This window comes from Trematomus bernacchii, unplaced genomic scaffold (genome assembly GCF_902827165.1).
Source record: "Trematomus bernacchii unplaced genomic scaffold, fTreBer1.1, whole genome shotgun sequence".
NCBI classification, from domain to species: Eukaryota; Metazoa; Chordata; class Actinopteri; order Perciformes; family Nototheniidae; genus Trematomus; species Trematomus bernacchii.
The window spans coordinates 349,485-362,720 of NW_022987666.1; the positions used below are offsets into that span (position 1 = coordinate 349,485).

The 13,236-nt window shown below is 41.4% G+C and overlaps 1 protein-coding gene across 1 annotated transcript in view; it reads left to right on the top strand.

Moving 5' to 3' along the window:
* The window catches only part of mmp24 (matrix metallopeptidase 24), a 75,485-nt gene that overhangs the window by 21,633 nt on the left and 40,616 nt on the right, over positions 1-13,236 (top strand). Inside the window, 2 exon segments of the mRNA XM_034135803.1 lie at positions 6,039-6,187; positions 8,564-8,680. Of these exon segments, the coding sequence (XP_033991694.1) occupies positions 6,111-6,187; positions 8,564-8,680 (194 nt within the window). The 5' untranslated portion in view covers positions 6,039-6,110.

Consider the following 13,236-nt stretch of genomic DNA (forward strand, 5'->3'; position numbering starts at 1 on the left):
TTGGTCCCTCTTCTTTAGAGAAGACCAGGAAATGATGGATACACGGATCGTGTTCAAATCAATAGGCACGCAATGACTCTAAATAATAATGATCACGCCACCAAACACACATTCAAACTAAAGGAACCAGCCTGTTTGGGAAATGTGAGAAGTAGAAAGTACAGGTATTTGGGTTCAACATGTAAGAAGTAGAAAGTACAGGTATTTGGGTTCAACATGTAAGAAGTAGAAAGTACAGGTATTTGGGTTCAACATGTAAGAAGTAGAAAGTACAGGTATTTGTGTTCAACATGTAAGAAGTAGAAAGTACAGGTATTTGTGTTCAAAGTGTAAGAAGTAGAAAGTACAGGTATTTGGGTTCAACATGTAAGAAGTAGAAAGTACAGGTATTTGTGTTCAAAGTGTAAGAAGTAGAAAGTACAGGTATTTGGGTTCAACATGTAAGAAGTAGAAAGTACAGGTATTTGTGTTCAAAGTGTAAGAAGTAGAAAGTACAGGTATTTGTGTTCAACATGTAAGAAGTAGAAAGTACAGGTATTTGTGTTCAACATGTAAGAAGTAGAAAGTACAGGTATTTGTGTTCAACATGTAAGAAGTAGAAAGTACAGGTATTTGGGTTCAACATGTAAGAAGTAGAAAGTACAGGTATTTGGGTTCAACATGTAAGAAGTAGAAAGTACAGGTATTTGTGTTCAACATGTAAGAAGTAGAAAGTACAGGTATTTGGGTTCAACATGTAAGAAGTAGAAAGTACAGGTATTTGAGTTCAACATGTAAGAAGTAGAAAGTACAGGTATTTGTGTTCAACATGTAAGAAGTAGAAAGTACAGGTATTTGTGTTCAACATGTAAGAAGTAGAAAGTACAGGTATTTGTGTTCAACATGTAAGAAGTAGAAAGTACAGGTATTTGAGTTCAACATGTAAGAAGTAGAAAGTACAGGTATTTGGGTTCAACATGTAAGAAGTAGAAAGTACAGGTATTTGGGTTCAACATGTAAGAAGTAGAAAGTACAGGTATTTGGGTTCAACATGTAAGAAGTAGAAAGTACAGGTATTTGAGTTCAACATGTAAGAAGTAGAAAGTACAGGTATTTGGGTTCAACATGTAAGAAGTAGAAAGTACAGGTATTTGGGTTCAACATGTAAGAAGTAGAAAGTACAGGTATTTGGGTTCAACATGTAAGAAGTAGAAAGTACAGGTATTTGGGTTCAACATGTAAGAAGTAGAAAGTACAGGTATTTGGGTTCAACATGTAAGAAGTAGAAAGTACAGGTATTTGGGTTCAACATGTAAGAAGTAGAAAGTACAGGTATTTGGGTTCAACATGTAAGAAGTAGAAAGTTCAGGTATTTGGGTTCAACATGTAAGAAGTAGAAAGTACAGGTATTTGTGTTCAAAATGTAAGAAGTCAAAGTAAAAAGTCATCAGAAAAATAAGTAGTGGAGTAAAGTACTGATACCAGAAACATGTACTTAAGTACAGTAACAAAGTATTTGTACTCCACTACTTCCCCCCTCTGGATGTTCGGTGGACTAAAGATTGCATCGCTGCTTTTTGGAGATGATGAGGTTTGATGGCTTCATCGGTCAGCAATCTTCAGCAGACCCTGGATCTGTCCACTGCCCAGTGTGAAGCGGTTGGGATGAGGATCAGCACCTCCAAATCTGAGGCCATGGTTCTCAACAGGAAACCGATGGACTGAGTAGGGAATGAGTCCTTACTAGGGTTGCAAATTTAAATTTACCGGAAAGTTTCCGGTAAATTTCCGGAAAGTTTCCGGAAAGTTTCCATGGGAAGTTTGGAAATATTCGATGCAAAATTAAACAAAAAACATGACATTTCAACAGATTTTTTTTTTTTTAATTTGTTTTAAGTAGAACAGAACAAGTTTTAATTATTTTATTGAACAATTTTTTGTTTCATTGAAGAACGAAAACAGGAATGTTGAGTTAAATATTACTCATCCCCCCCAACCCCACTCATTAAAAAATGAACAAAAATGCACCCCCCATCCAAAAATCCCCACAAAGTCCCATTCAAAATGTTAAATGAAAAGATGTGGCTTCATTTGTCGTGTGCTTTGGGCTCAAAAGTGTGATCCAGTCTTCTCGAAATCATCTATGCATGGGATGGAGGAATGCACAGTGCCTGTAGGGGGTGTGGTCTCAATAGCCATGCAGTAAGCAGTGTGCTATGGCATGGATATTCAAGTGTACTTGAATGGCATCTGTTTGTTTTAGTCAAGATTATGCTAAAATATACTTTCCCCAACTATATTTAAGTTCCCTACGAAGAGCCAACCTTCCATTTTGAAAATTCCCAGTTTATTCCCATGGAAAGTTTCCATCTTTGAAAATTCCCGGAATTTTGCAACCCTAGTCCTTACCCCAAGTGAAGGAGTTCAAGTATCTCGGGGTCTCGTTCACAAGTGAGGGGACGATGGAGCGTGAGATGGGCCGGAGAAATCGGGGAATCAGAAACGGTATTGCAGGAACCGCACCGTTGTGACGAAAACAGATCTGAGCCAGAGGAGATTTTCAAAGGACTGAGAAGAGACCGAGGGGCAGACCCAGGACCAGGTGGACGGATTATATCTCCACGCTGGCCATTGGAGTGCCTTGAAATCCCCCAGTCAGACCTGTTGAATGTGGGCTGGGAGAGGGACGTGTTGGGCCCTCTACTGGAGCTGCTACCTCCTGGAAACCAGCTGTGAATAAAAGCTAAAACATGAACCAATACAACATTTCTGACTCGGTGTGGACATGCTCAGAGAGATATTTGGATTCATATCTTTACATTGATGTGAGCTTTACTTGACAAATTATAGAAATTGGTTGGAAGATACTAGCCAACTGCTCTCCAAGAATATCTAGGTTAATATTTAACTCCTCCACTACAACCATTAATCCAGCAATGAATCAGCACTTTGGACACTCCCTGAGTTACATGAGAGGAGACAGAGATCAGCAGAGGAGGTCTGAGAGAGCTCCTCCCTCTCCTGCTGATGTTCAGGTGTATATCAGTATGTAGTGTCTCTACTTTAAAGAGTCCTCTCCTGCTGATGTTCAGGTGTATATCAGTATGTAGTGTCTCTACTTTAAAGAGTCCTCTCCTGCTGATGTTCAGGTGTATATCAGTATGTCGTGTCTCTACTTTAAAGAGTCCTCTCCTGCTGATGTTCAGGTGTATATCAGTATGTAGTGTCTCTACTTTAAAGAGTCCTCTCCTGCTGATGTTCAGGTGTATATCAGTATGTAGTGTCTCTACTTTAAAGAGTCCTCTCCTGCTGATGTTCAGCTGTATATCAGTATGTAGTGTCTCTACTTTAAAGAGTCCTCTCCTGCTGATGTTCAGGTGTATATCAGTATGTAGTGTCTCTACTTTAAAGAGTCCTCTCCTGCTGATGTTCAGGTGTATATCAGTATGTAGTGTCTCTACTTTAAAGAGTCCTCTCCTGCTGATGTTCAGGTGTATATCAGTATGTAGTGTCTCTACTTTAAAGAGTCCTCTCCTGCTGATGTTCAGGTGTATATCAGTATGTAGTGTCTCTACTTTAAAGAGTCCTCTCCTGCTGATGTTCAGGTGTATATCAGTATGTAGTGTCTCTACTTTAAAGAGTCCTCTCCTGCTGATGTTCAGGTGTATATCAGTATGTAGTGTCTCTACTTTAAAGAGTCCTCTCCTGCTGATGTGCAGGTGTATATCAGTATGTAGTGTCTCTACTTTAAAGAGTCCTCTCCTGCTGATGTTCAGGTGTATATCAGTATGTAGTGTCTCTACTTTAAAGAGTCCTCTCCTGCTGATGTTCAGGTGTATATCAGTATGTAGTGTCTCTACTTTAAAGAGTCCTCTCCTGCTGATGTTCAGGTGTATATCAGTATGTAGTGTCTCTACTTTAAAGAGTCCTCTCCTGCTGATGTGCAGGTGTATATCAGTATGTAGTGTCTCTACTTTAAAGAGTCCTCTCCTGCTGATGTTCAGGTGTATATCAGTATGTAGTGTCTCTACTTTAAAGAGTCCTCTCCTGCTGATGTTCAGGTGTATATCAGTATGTAGTGTCTCTACTTTAAAGAGTCCTCTCCTGCTGATGTTCAGGTGTATATCAGTATGTAGTGTCTCTACTTTAAAGAGTCCTCTCCTGCTGATGTTCAGGTGTATATCAGTATGTAGTGTCTCTACTTTAAAGAGTCCTCTCCTGCTGATGTTCAGGTGTATATCAGTATGTAGTGTCTCTACTTTAAAGAGTCCTCTCCTGCTGATGTTCAGGTGTGTATCAGTGTGTAGTGTCTCTACTTTAAAGAGTCCTCTCCTGCTGATGTTCAGGTGTGTATCAGTATGTAGTGTCTCTACTTTAAAGAGTCCTCTCCTGCTGATGTTCAGGTGTATATCAGTATGTAGTGTCTCTACTTTAAAGAGTCCTCTCCTGCTGATGTTCAGGTGTATATCAGTATGTAGTGTCTCTACTTTAAAGAGTCCTCTCCTGCTGATGTTCGGGTGTATATCAGTATCTAGTGTCTCTACTTTAAAGAGTCCTCTCCTGCTGATGTTCAGGTGTATATCAGTATGTAGTGTCTCTACTTTAAAGAGTGCTCTCCTGCTGATGTTCAGGTGTATATCAGTATGTAGTGTCTCTACTTTAAAGAGTCCTCTCCTGCTGATGTTCAGGTGTGTATCAGTGTGTAGTGTCTCTACTTTAAAGAGTCCTCTCCTGCTGATGTTCAGGTGTATATCAGTATGTAGTGTCTCTACTTTAAAGAGTCCTCTCCTGCTGATGTTCAGGTGTATATCAGTATGTAGTGTCTCTACTTTAAAGAGTCCTCTCCTGCTGATGTTCAGGTGTATATCAGTATGTAGTGTCTCTACTTTAAAGAGTCCTCTCCTGCTGATGTTCGGGTGTATATCAGTATCTAGTGTCTCTACTTTAAAGAGTCCTCTCCTGCTGATGTTCAGGTGTATATCAGTATGTAGTGTCTCTACTTTAAAGAGTGCTCTCCTGCTGATGTTCAGGTGTATATCAGTATGTAGTGTCTCTACTTTAAAGAGTCCTCTCCTGCTGATGTTCAGGTGTGTATCAGTGTGTAGTGTCTCTACTTTAAAGAGTCCTCTCCTGCTGATGTTCAGGTGTATATCAGTATGTAGTGTCTCTACTTTAAAGAGTCCTCTCCTGCTGATGTTCAGGTGTATATCAGTATGTAGTGTCTCTACTTTAAAGAGTCCTCTCCTGCTGATGTTCAGGTGTATATCAGTATGTAGTGTCTCTACTTTAAAGAGTCCTCTCCTGCTGATGTTCAGGTGTATATCAGTATGTAGTGTCTCTACTTTAAAGAGTCCTCTCCTGCTGATGTTCGGGTGTATATCAGTATCTAGTGTCTCTACTTTAAAGAGTCCTCTCCTGCTGATGTTCAGGTGTATATCAGTATGTAGTGTCTCTACTTTAAAGAGTCCTCTCCTGCTGATGTTCAGGTGTATATCAGTATGTAGTGTCTCTACTTTAAAGAGTCCTCTCCTGCTGATGTTCAGGTGTATATCAGTATGTAGTGTCTCTACTTTAAAGAGTGCTCTCCTGCTGATGTTCAGGTGTATATCAGTATGTAGTGTCTCTACTTTAAAGAGTCCTCTCCTGCTGATGTTCAGGTGTGTATCAGTGTGTAGTGTCTCTACTTTAAAGAGTCCTCTCCTGCTGATGTTCAGGTGTATATCAGTATGTAGTGTCTCTACTTTAAAGAGTCCTCTCCTGCTGATGTTCAGGTGTATATCAGTATGTAGTGACTGCCTGTGGTGCAGCACCTCTTTTCACCCTCTGTCTGAAATCAGAGCTGCTCTGATTGGTTTGCTGGTCGGCTCTGTGGTGATTGGTCAACCGCTTAGAGATGTCCCGCCCCTTAGCTGATCATGTACAATGTGTTGGAGCTCTAGCCACTGTATGGCCCTTTGTTTCAGTGGGGGAACTGCATTCTGAGGTACATTTAAGACAATCTGAAGAGTTGTGATGTATTTTTATGATCATAACTAACCTGAGCTCCTCCTCTCTTTCAGACGTGGCTGAAGAACTACGGCTACCTGCTGCCTCACGACCTCCGAACCTCCGACCTGCGGCAGGAGAAAGCCATGCAGTCAGCTGTGGCCGCCATGCAGCGCTTCTACGGGATTCCTGTGACGGGAATACTGGACGAGACTACAATAGAGTGAGTCGTGTGTGTGTGTGTGTGTGTGTGTGTGTGTGTGTGTGTGTGTGTGTGTGTGTGTGTGTGTGTGTGTGTGTGTGTGTGTGTGTGTGTGTGTGTGTGTGTGTGTGTGTGTGTGTGTGTGTGTGTGTGTGTGTGTGTGTGTGTGTGTGTGTGTGTGTGTGTGTGTGTGTGTGTGTGTGTGTGTGTGTGTGTGTGTGTGTGTATGTATGTAGGATCACAAGGGGGGGTCTGAGCTCCTATGAAAGCAGGGAAATCATACATCTGTGGGGGTCGCTGATACATTACCAACAACCATTATTTTAATCACAAATAATGCATTTTTCAATGTAATGAGTATTATTCACGTTAACGAGGTAAATCGGCTAAAAGAAAAACATGTTTTTCAAAAGAACTACACCTCATATTCTCTCTTGAATGACAATATGCCTGCACTTCACCTCCGGGGTATATAAATATCACCCGTTTTTTACGTTATTACTCGGCTGTTATTGATATATTTATCTCCGCCCCTAACGTTAGTTTTAAAGACCCCGGTAAAACTCAGATTATAACTCGATGGTGTCAGGGTTAGGGTCAGGGAGGTAACATCCTAACACATACAGTCATCAGTACTCAGGTGTTGTTGTTCAAGCAAAACATGTGATGTGATCGAATAGCCCCTCTTCAAAACATAACACCCATCTGAGAGCAGGCGTGTCAAACTCATGTGATCTGAATTTCACTATAAAAAAGTAAAAATTCTATTAAAAAAAATTCAACCCAAAAAGTACATTTTGTTAAAAAAGACAAAATGTTTTAACACTGAAAAGAAAAATATCTAAATTCCAAGGGTGCATTCACACCAGCCGTTTATAGTCCGGTTGAATCGAACCCTGGTGCGTTTAGCCGCTTGGTGCGGTTCATTTGGGTCGGTGTGAACACAGACCTCTGAAGTGAATTAAACAACCGGACTCTGGTCCGCTAAAAGAGGTGGTCTCGGAACGCTTGCTTGTGAACTCTGGAGCGGTTCATTGCTGGTGTGAACGCAGTCCGCACCAAAACATAGGAAGCTTAGTATTTACGTGTCACAAGAACGCAGGTGTCTTCATTTCTTTAGTGAAAGAGTGAAGCAGAATGAAGTGTTGAACAGTGTCGTGTAAAGTAAAAACAGCTATCAAACTAAAAACTATACATAAAAGTCGCTGTCGGTGAAACCCCCTCCTGACTGCAGAACGTCTCTCATTATATGTGTTATAATGTTTTGTATCGCACGTTGTCTGATTATATAATCATATGCGCCGTTGCTGTTGATATGCTCTCCAGATTAACACCAGCATGAGAATAACCTGCCGATGCTCCATGGCCGAGGCTCCGGTAGAAATTGCCAGGATTTGCGTTTTTACCCCCTTAATGTCTGACCAATGGTTGAACAGCATTTCCGAGCACATGATTTATGTTTAAAGTTTATAGTCCGTTTGAGTTTTGCCCGTGTGAACGCAAACCGAACCTTCTGAAAAATGAAACAATGTAACAAAAAGAGAAGCGGACTATAGGTGTGAATGCACCCTAAGAGACATTTTGATCAAAAGTAAAAAATAAGAAAAAAAAGCCAAACTTCTGGTAAAAAGTAAATTCTAAGAAAAAAAGGTAAATTCAACATAAATGTGCATTTTGATAAAAACTCAACATTTTAAAGAAAAAAACTTAAAGGGGACCTATCATGCAAAATGCACTTTTGTACGTCTTTTCTACATGAATATGTGTCCCCGGTGTTCCAGGGAACTCACCAAGTGTCAGAAAACACAACCCTCTCTATTTTCCTCCATACCCAAATCTCTAAAAAAGGGGCTGCAACGGATCTGATAAAAACTGATCCAGATTTGAACACTGTCCTGACGTCAGGACGGTGGCGCTACGGCTATTGGGCCAACTCCACCAATCAGGAGACAGCCACGGCCATTGCCGTTCGAAAGCGCTGGAGACGCTGTAGTACATATGCCAGGCCTGTAGGTGGTGCTGTTCTCACAGAATCTGCCCTTGCTAAAACAGAGCTATAAAATGTCAAATTGAGCGAAATGAGGCATGGCTAAAATGCATGATCTGTTTGGTATTTTGAAAAGAAAAAAGTATAAATATGCCTTATATAGGTATGGTCCTACACTATATTATTATAATATAGCATGATAGGTCCACTTTAAGCTCTTATGATTAAACAAAGGATTAAACAAAACACACATTTTAGAGCCGGGTGTCAATCTCATTTTAATAGAGGCCACCGCAGAATAAGGCCTGTTTAAAATAATTTAAAAAATGTACGAAAATATGATCATGGTTGTTAGTGTCTTCAGTAGATACAGGTTCTTCTTTACTAAATGTTGAATGGTTGTGTTTTAGGTGGATGAGGAGACCTCGCTGTGGCGTTCCAGATCATCCTCACACCACCCGCCGGCAGAGGAATAAACGCTACGCTCTGACGGGGCAGAAATGGAGAGACAAAAAGATCTCCTACAGGTAAAACCCTCAAACACACACTTCTACTCCACTACAGTTCAGAGGTACATGGTGTACTTCTACTCCACTACAGTTCAGAGGTACATGGTGTACTTCTCCTCCACTACATGTATTTAATACCTTTAGTTACTTCACAGATGTGGATGAATGATGTGAAATATAATCAAGTGTTAAATCAGACTTCAGTTCCACCTGGAGTAAATCCACAAGCTACCCTGCAGTATACAAAGTCATTCAAACTAGCTGCACCTTTACCAGCTTTGAGAACACTTTCATGATCAATCATTATAAAACATATCATATATATTATTCTGGAATGGACCAATCTGCACAATGACTACTTTTACTGTACTTTCACTATATTTTGATGAGAATACTTTTCTACTTTCACTTGAGGAACATTTTGAATGCAGGACTTTTACTGTAACAGAGTATTCCTACACTCTGGTACTTCTACTTTTACTCAAGTACAAGACCTGAGTACTTCTACTTTAACTACAAGATCTGAGTACTTCTACTTTTACTCAAGTACAAGACCTGAGTACTTCTACTTTTACTACAAGATCTGAGTACTTCTACTTTTACTCAAGTACAAGACCTGAGTACTTCTACTTTTACTCAAGTACAAGATCTGAGTACTTCTACTTTTACTCAAGTACAAGATCTGAGTACTTCTACTTTTACTCAAGTACAAGATCTGAGTACTTCTACTTTTACTCAAGTACAAGACCTGAGTACTTCTACTTTTACTCAAGTACAAGATCTGAGTACTTCTACTTTTACTCAAGTACAAGACCTGAGTACTTCTACTTTTACTACAAGATCTGAGTACTTCTACTTTTACTCAAGTACAAGATCTGAGTACTTCTACTTTTACTACAAGATCTGAGTACTTCTACTTTTACTCAAGTACAAGACCTGAGTACTTCTACTTTTACTCAAGTACAAGATCTGAGTACTTCTACTTTTACTCAAGTACAAGATCTGAGTACTTCTACTTTACTCAAGTACAAGACCTGAGTACTTCTACTTTTACTCAAGTACAAGATCTGAGTGCTTCTACTTTTACTCAAGTACAAGATCTGAGTACTTCTACTTTTACTCAAGTACAAGATCTGAGTACTTCTACTTTTACTCAAGTACAAGATCTGAGTACTTCTACTTTTACTCAAGTACAAGATCTGAGTACTTCTACTTTTACTCAAGTACAAGACCTGAGTACTTCTACTTTTACTCAAGTACAAGATCTGAGTGCTTCTACTTTTACTCAAGTACAAGATCTGAGTACTTCTACTTTTACTCAAGTACAAGACCTGAGTACTTCTACTTTTACTCAAGTACAAGATCTGAGTACTTCTACTTTTACTCAAGTACAAGATCTGAGTACTTCTACTTTTACTCAAGTACAAGATCTGAGTACTTCTACTTTTACTCAAGTACAAGACCTGAGTACTTCTACTTTTACTCAAGTACAAGATCTGAGTACTTCTACTTTTACTCAAGTACAAGACCTGAGTACTTCTACTTTTACTCAAGTACAAGATCTGAGTACTTCTACTTTTACTCAAGTACAAGACCTGAGTACTTCTACTTTTACTCAAGTACAAGACCTGAGTACTTCTACTTTTACCAGATATAAGTACTTCTCCACCTCTGTACGAAGGCTCTTCTCCCTCTTTTCTCTCTCCATCTTCCTCCTCTCTCTCTGAACTGAATTATCTCCGTCCCACGGGACCCTGAATGCATCTCGTGTTCCTGCATCACGTCCACCCACTCGTCTCTCCATCTTTCTCTTCACTCCTCCTCTCTTTCCAGCCTGTTCTATTGTCTCCTACTGTCTATATAGATGTAACCCTCCGCTGTATGAGGAGACGATCAGACGATCAGACGATCAGACGATCAGACGATCAGACGATCAGACACGATCAGACACGATCAGACGATCAGACGATCAGACACGATCAGACGATCAGACGATCAGACGATCAGGACGATCAGACACGATCAGACGATCAGACGATCAGACGATCAGACGATCAGACGATCAGTGACGGTCTGATGCAGATTAGAGGCGTCCAGCGAGATATAATGTAGCCCCGTGATAAACACCCTGTCCGTTAACTCTTCTATTCAGTCAGCTGACTGCAATCAGAGGCTGTGTTCCCACTGAAGAAATGTACTTCATTTTATATTTAGTCTTGTTCGGTTTCACAACTAAAAGCAGATTTGATAAAAAAATACATTTCCTAAAGCTCAACGTACGGATGAACAACAAATCCTTCGTATCCAGAGTTTTCTTCATGAACACTTTCTTCCGTGGACTTTATTTAGCATTTTCTTTAGCTTTCCTACTCTGGAAACGGACCAAATGTTTGCTTGCCAAAGCACTCGAAGAAAAGGGAAGCTACGTGCAGCTACCACTGTTCTCACTGCAGATTGGACTGCATTTGGATTTCTTTGTATTATTCTTATTGTGTACGAATGAAGCGCACCAGAGTCTGATTAAAATAGATGAAATGCGACCTTGTGAAAGCGTTGTCAGCATCCATTACTTAGGGAGTAGCCGTTGTCTCTGGTGTCTGGTAGCAGGTATTCTCAGCGGGACAGAAATGCAAAAGCTCATTTGCAACACGGCAAACACAACAATTCATTAAGCCGGGTTTTCCCTCTCATCCTTCCTCTCCTCCTTTTCCTCCACTCCACCCCACTCTCAGCTAATGTAAATGACGTCTCTCCCACGAGGCACTGAAGGCATCCTGGCACTCCTGCATTACATCCCGCTACACAAACCCCACAGTGTGAGATCAGTCCTCTCCGGTTACCTCTTACTGTATGTGAGTCTCCTCTTTGTTTCACCGGCTGCCACTGTTCGGGCTGCATTACTCTAATCGTTTTCTAACTCGATTGTTCTCCTGCGAAGGCGCCAAACTATCTCTAGTGCCAGCGCCGTCTCCGATGAATTCCCCTCATATGTAACTCATTTGCATCGGCTTATGTTTCTGACAAGTGCTGCCGGGATTACATTATTTACAGACCTATGTTCCCTGGCACGGCGAGAAGTAGGTTGATGTTCTTATCCTCGTTATTCCTAACCCCATGGCACCGTGCATGAAATACACGTTTTTCTGGAGAAGAAGGGATTCGTATACAAAGCAAACATGTAAGCATGATGCCTCTGATTTGGTGTAGTCAAACATACCAGGGCTTGGCTTGGGATTTTGGGAACTAAGTCATGTGGAATCACAACGTTATGTTAAATGGGATGTGATTAGATGACCTGGAGAAGAGGCCTCTGATTGCACTGAACTGAATGAATTTAAAGTTAGCTTAAATAATAAACAGTTAATGGATGGGATGTGCTATGTTTCAGATACGTGCTGGAATAATTCTCATAACTGTAAGTGTTTGTCAGTATATCTGAAATCACTAGGTTAGCTACGTTAGCTAGCTAACTTACAGCAGATCTGCAGTAACATCAGAAGGAGTCATGTGACCACATTGTTAAAATAAGACCATCAAACATTTCAGGTAAGTTTCCAACAACAGAGACAGCTGTTTATAAACCTGAACGTCACCAAGCGCTCCGTCCCAGCTGTGTGCGTCACTCTTTAGTGTCCCCTGGTCTCCTAGCTGTGTGCGTCACTCTTTAGTGTCCCCTGGTCTCCTAGCTGTGTGCGTCACTCTTTAGTGTCCCCTGGTGTCCCAGCTGTGTGCGTCACTCTTTAGTGTCCCCTGGTCTCTCAGCTGTGTGCGTCACTCTTTAGTGTCCCCTGGTCTCTCAGCTGTGTGCGTCACTCTTTAGTGTCCCCTGGTCTCTCAGCTGTGTGCGTCACTCTTTAGTGTCCCCTGGTCTCCTAGCTGTGTGCGTCACTCTTTAGTGTCCCCTGGTCTCTCAGCTGTGTGCGTCACTCTTTAGTGTCCCCTGGTCTCTCAGCTGTGTGCGTCACTCTTTAGTGTCCCCTGGTCTCCCAGCTGTGTGCGTCACTCTTTAGTGTCCCCTGGTCTCCCAGCTGCAGCGCGTTTCTCCTGATGGAAATGTGTTGAGCCGTCTCCTCACCGTCTCCTCACCGTCTCCTCACGGTCTCCTCACCGTCTCCTCACCGTCTCCTCACCGTCTCCTCACCGTCTCCTCACGGTCTCCTCACCGTCTCCTCACGGTCTCCTCACCGTCTCCTCACCGTCTCTTCACGGTCTCCTCACCGTCTCCTCACCGTCTCCTCACCGTCTCCTCTGTTTTCCCTGATAACATGGGAAACAGAGATTACTCTGCTTGTGTTTCAGATACTAGAGAACCCTGTGATATTTGATGAGTTCAGTCGGGATGACTTTCCTCTTTGCTCTGACACTGACAGCAATGCAGAGAGACTTTCAGAGGAGTTTAAGAGCTGCTGAAAACTGGAGCTGCAGGATTATGCAACTGTGTAAAAAAAAAAAGCGTTGATGCCTCAGGACTGGGAGGTGAATACAAAACACAGAGTAGAAAGAAACAGAGAGAGAGGAAAGAACTTAAAGAAGATGGTTCACTTTTTGGTTCATTGCTTAAAATAGTTTTCTAC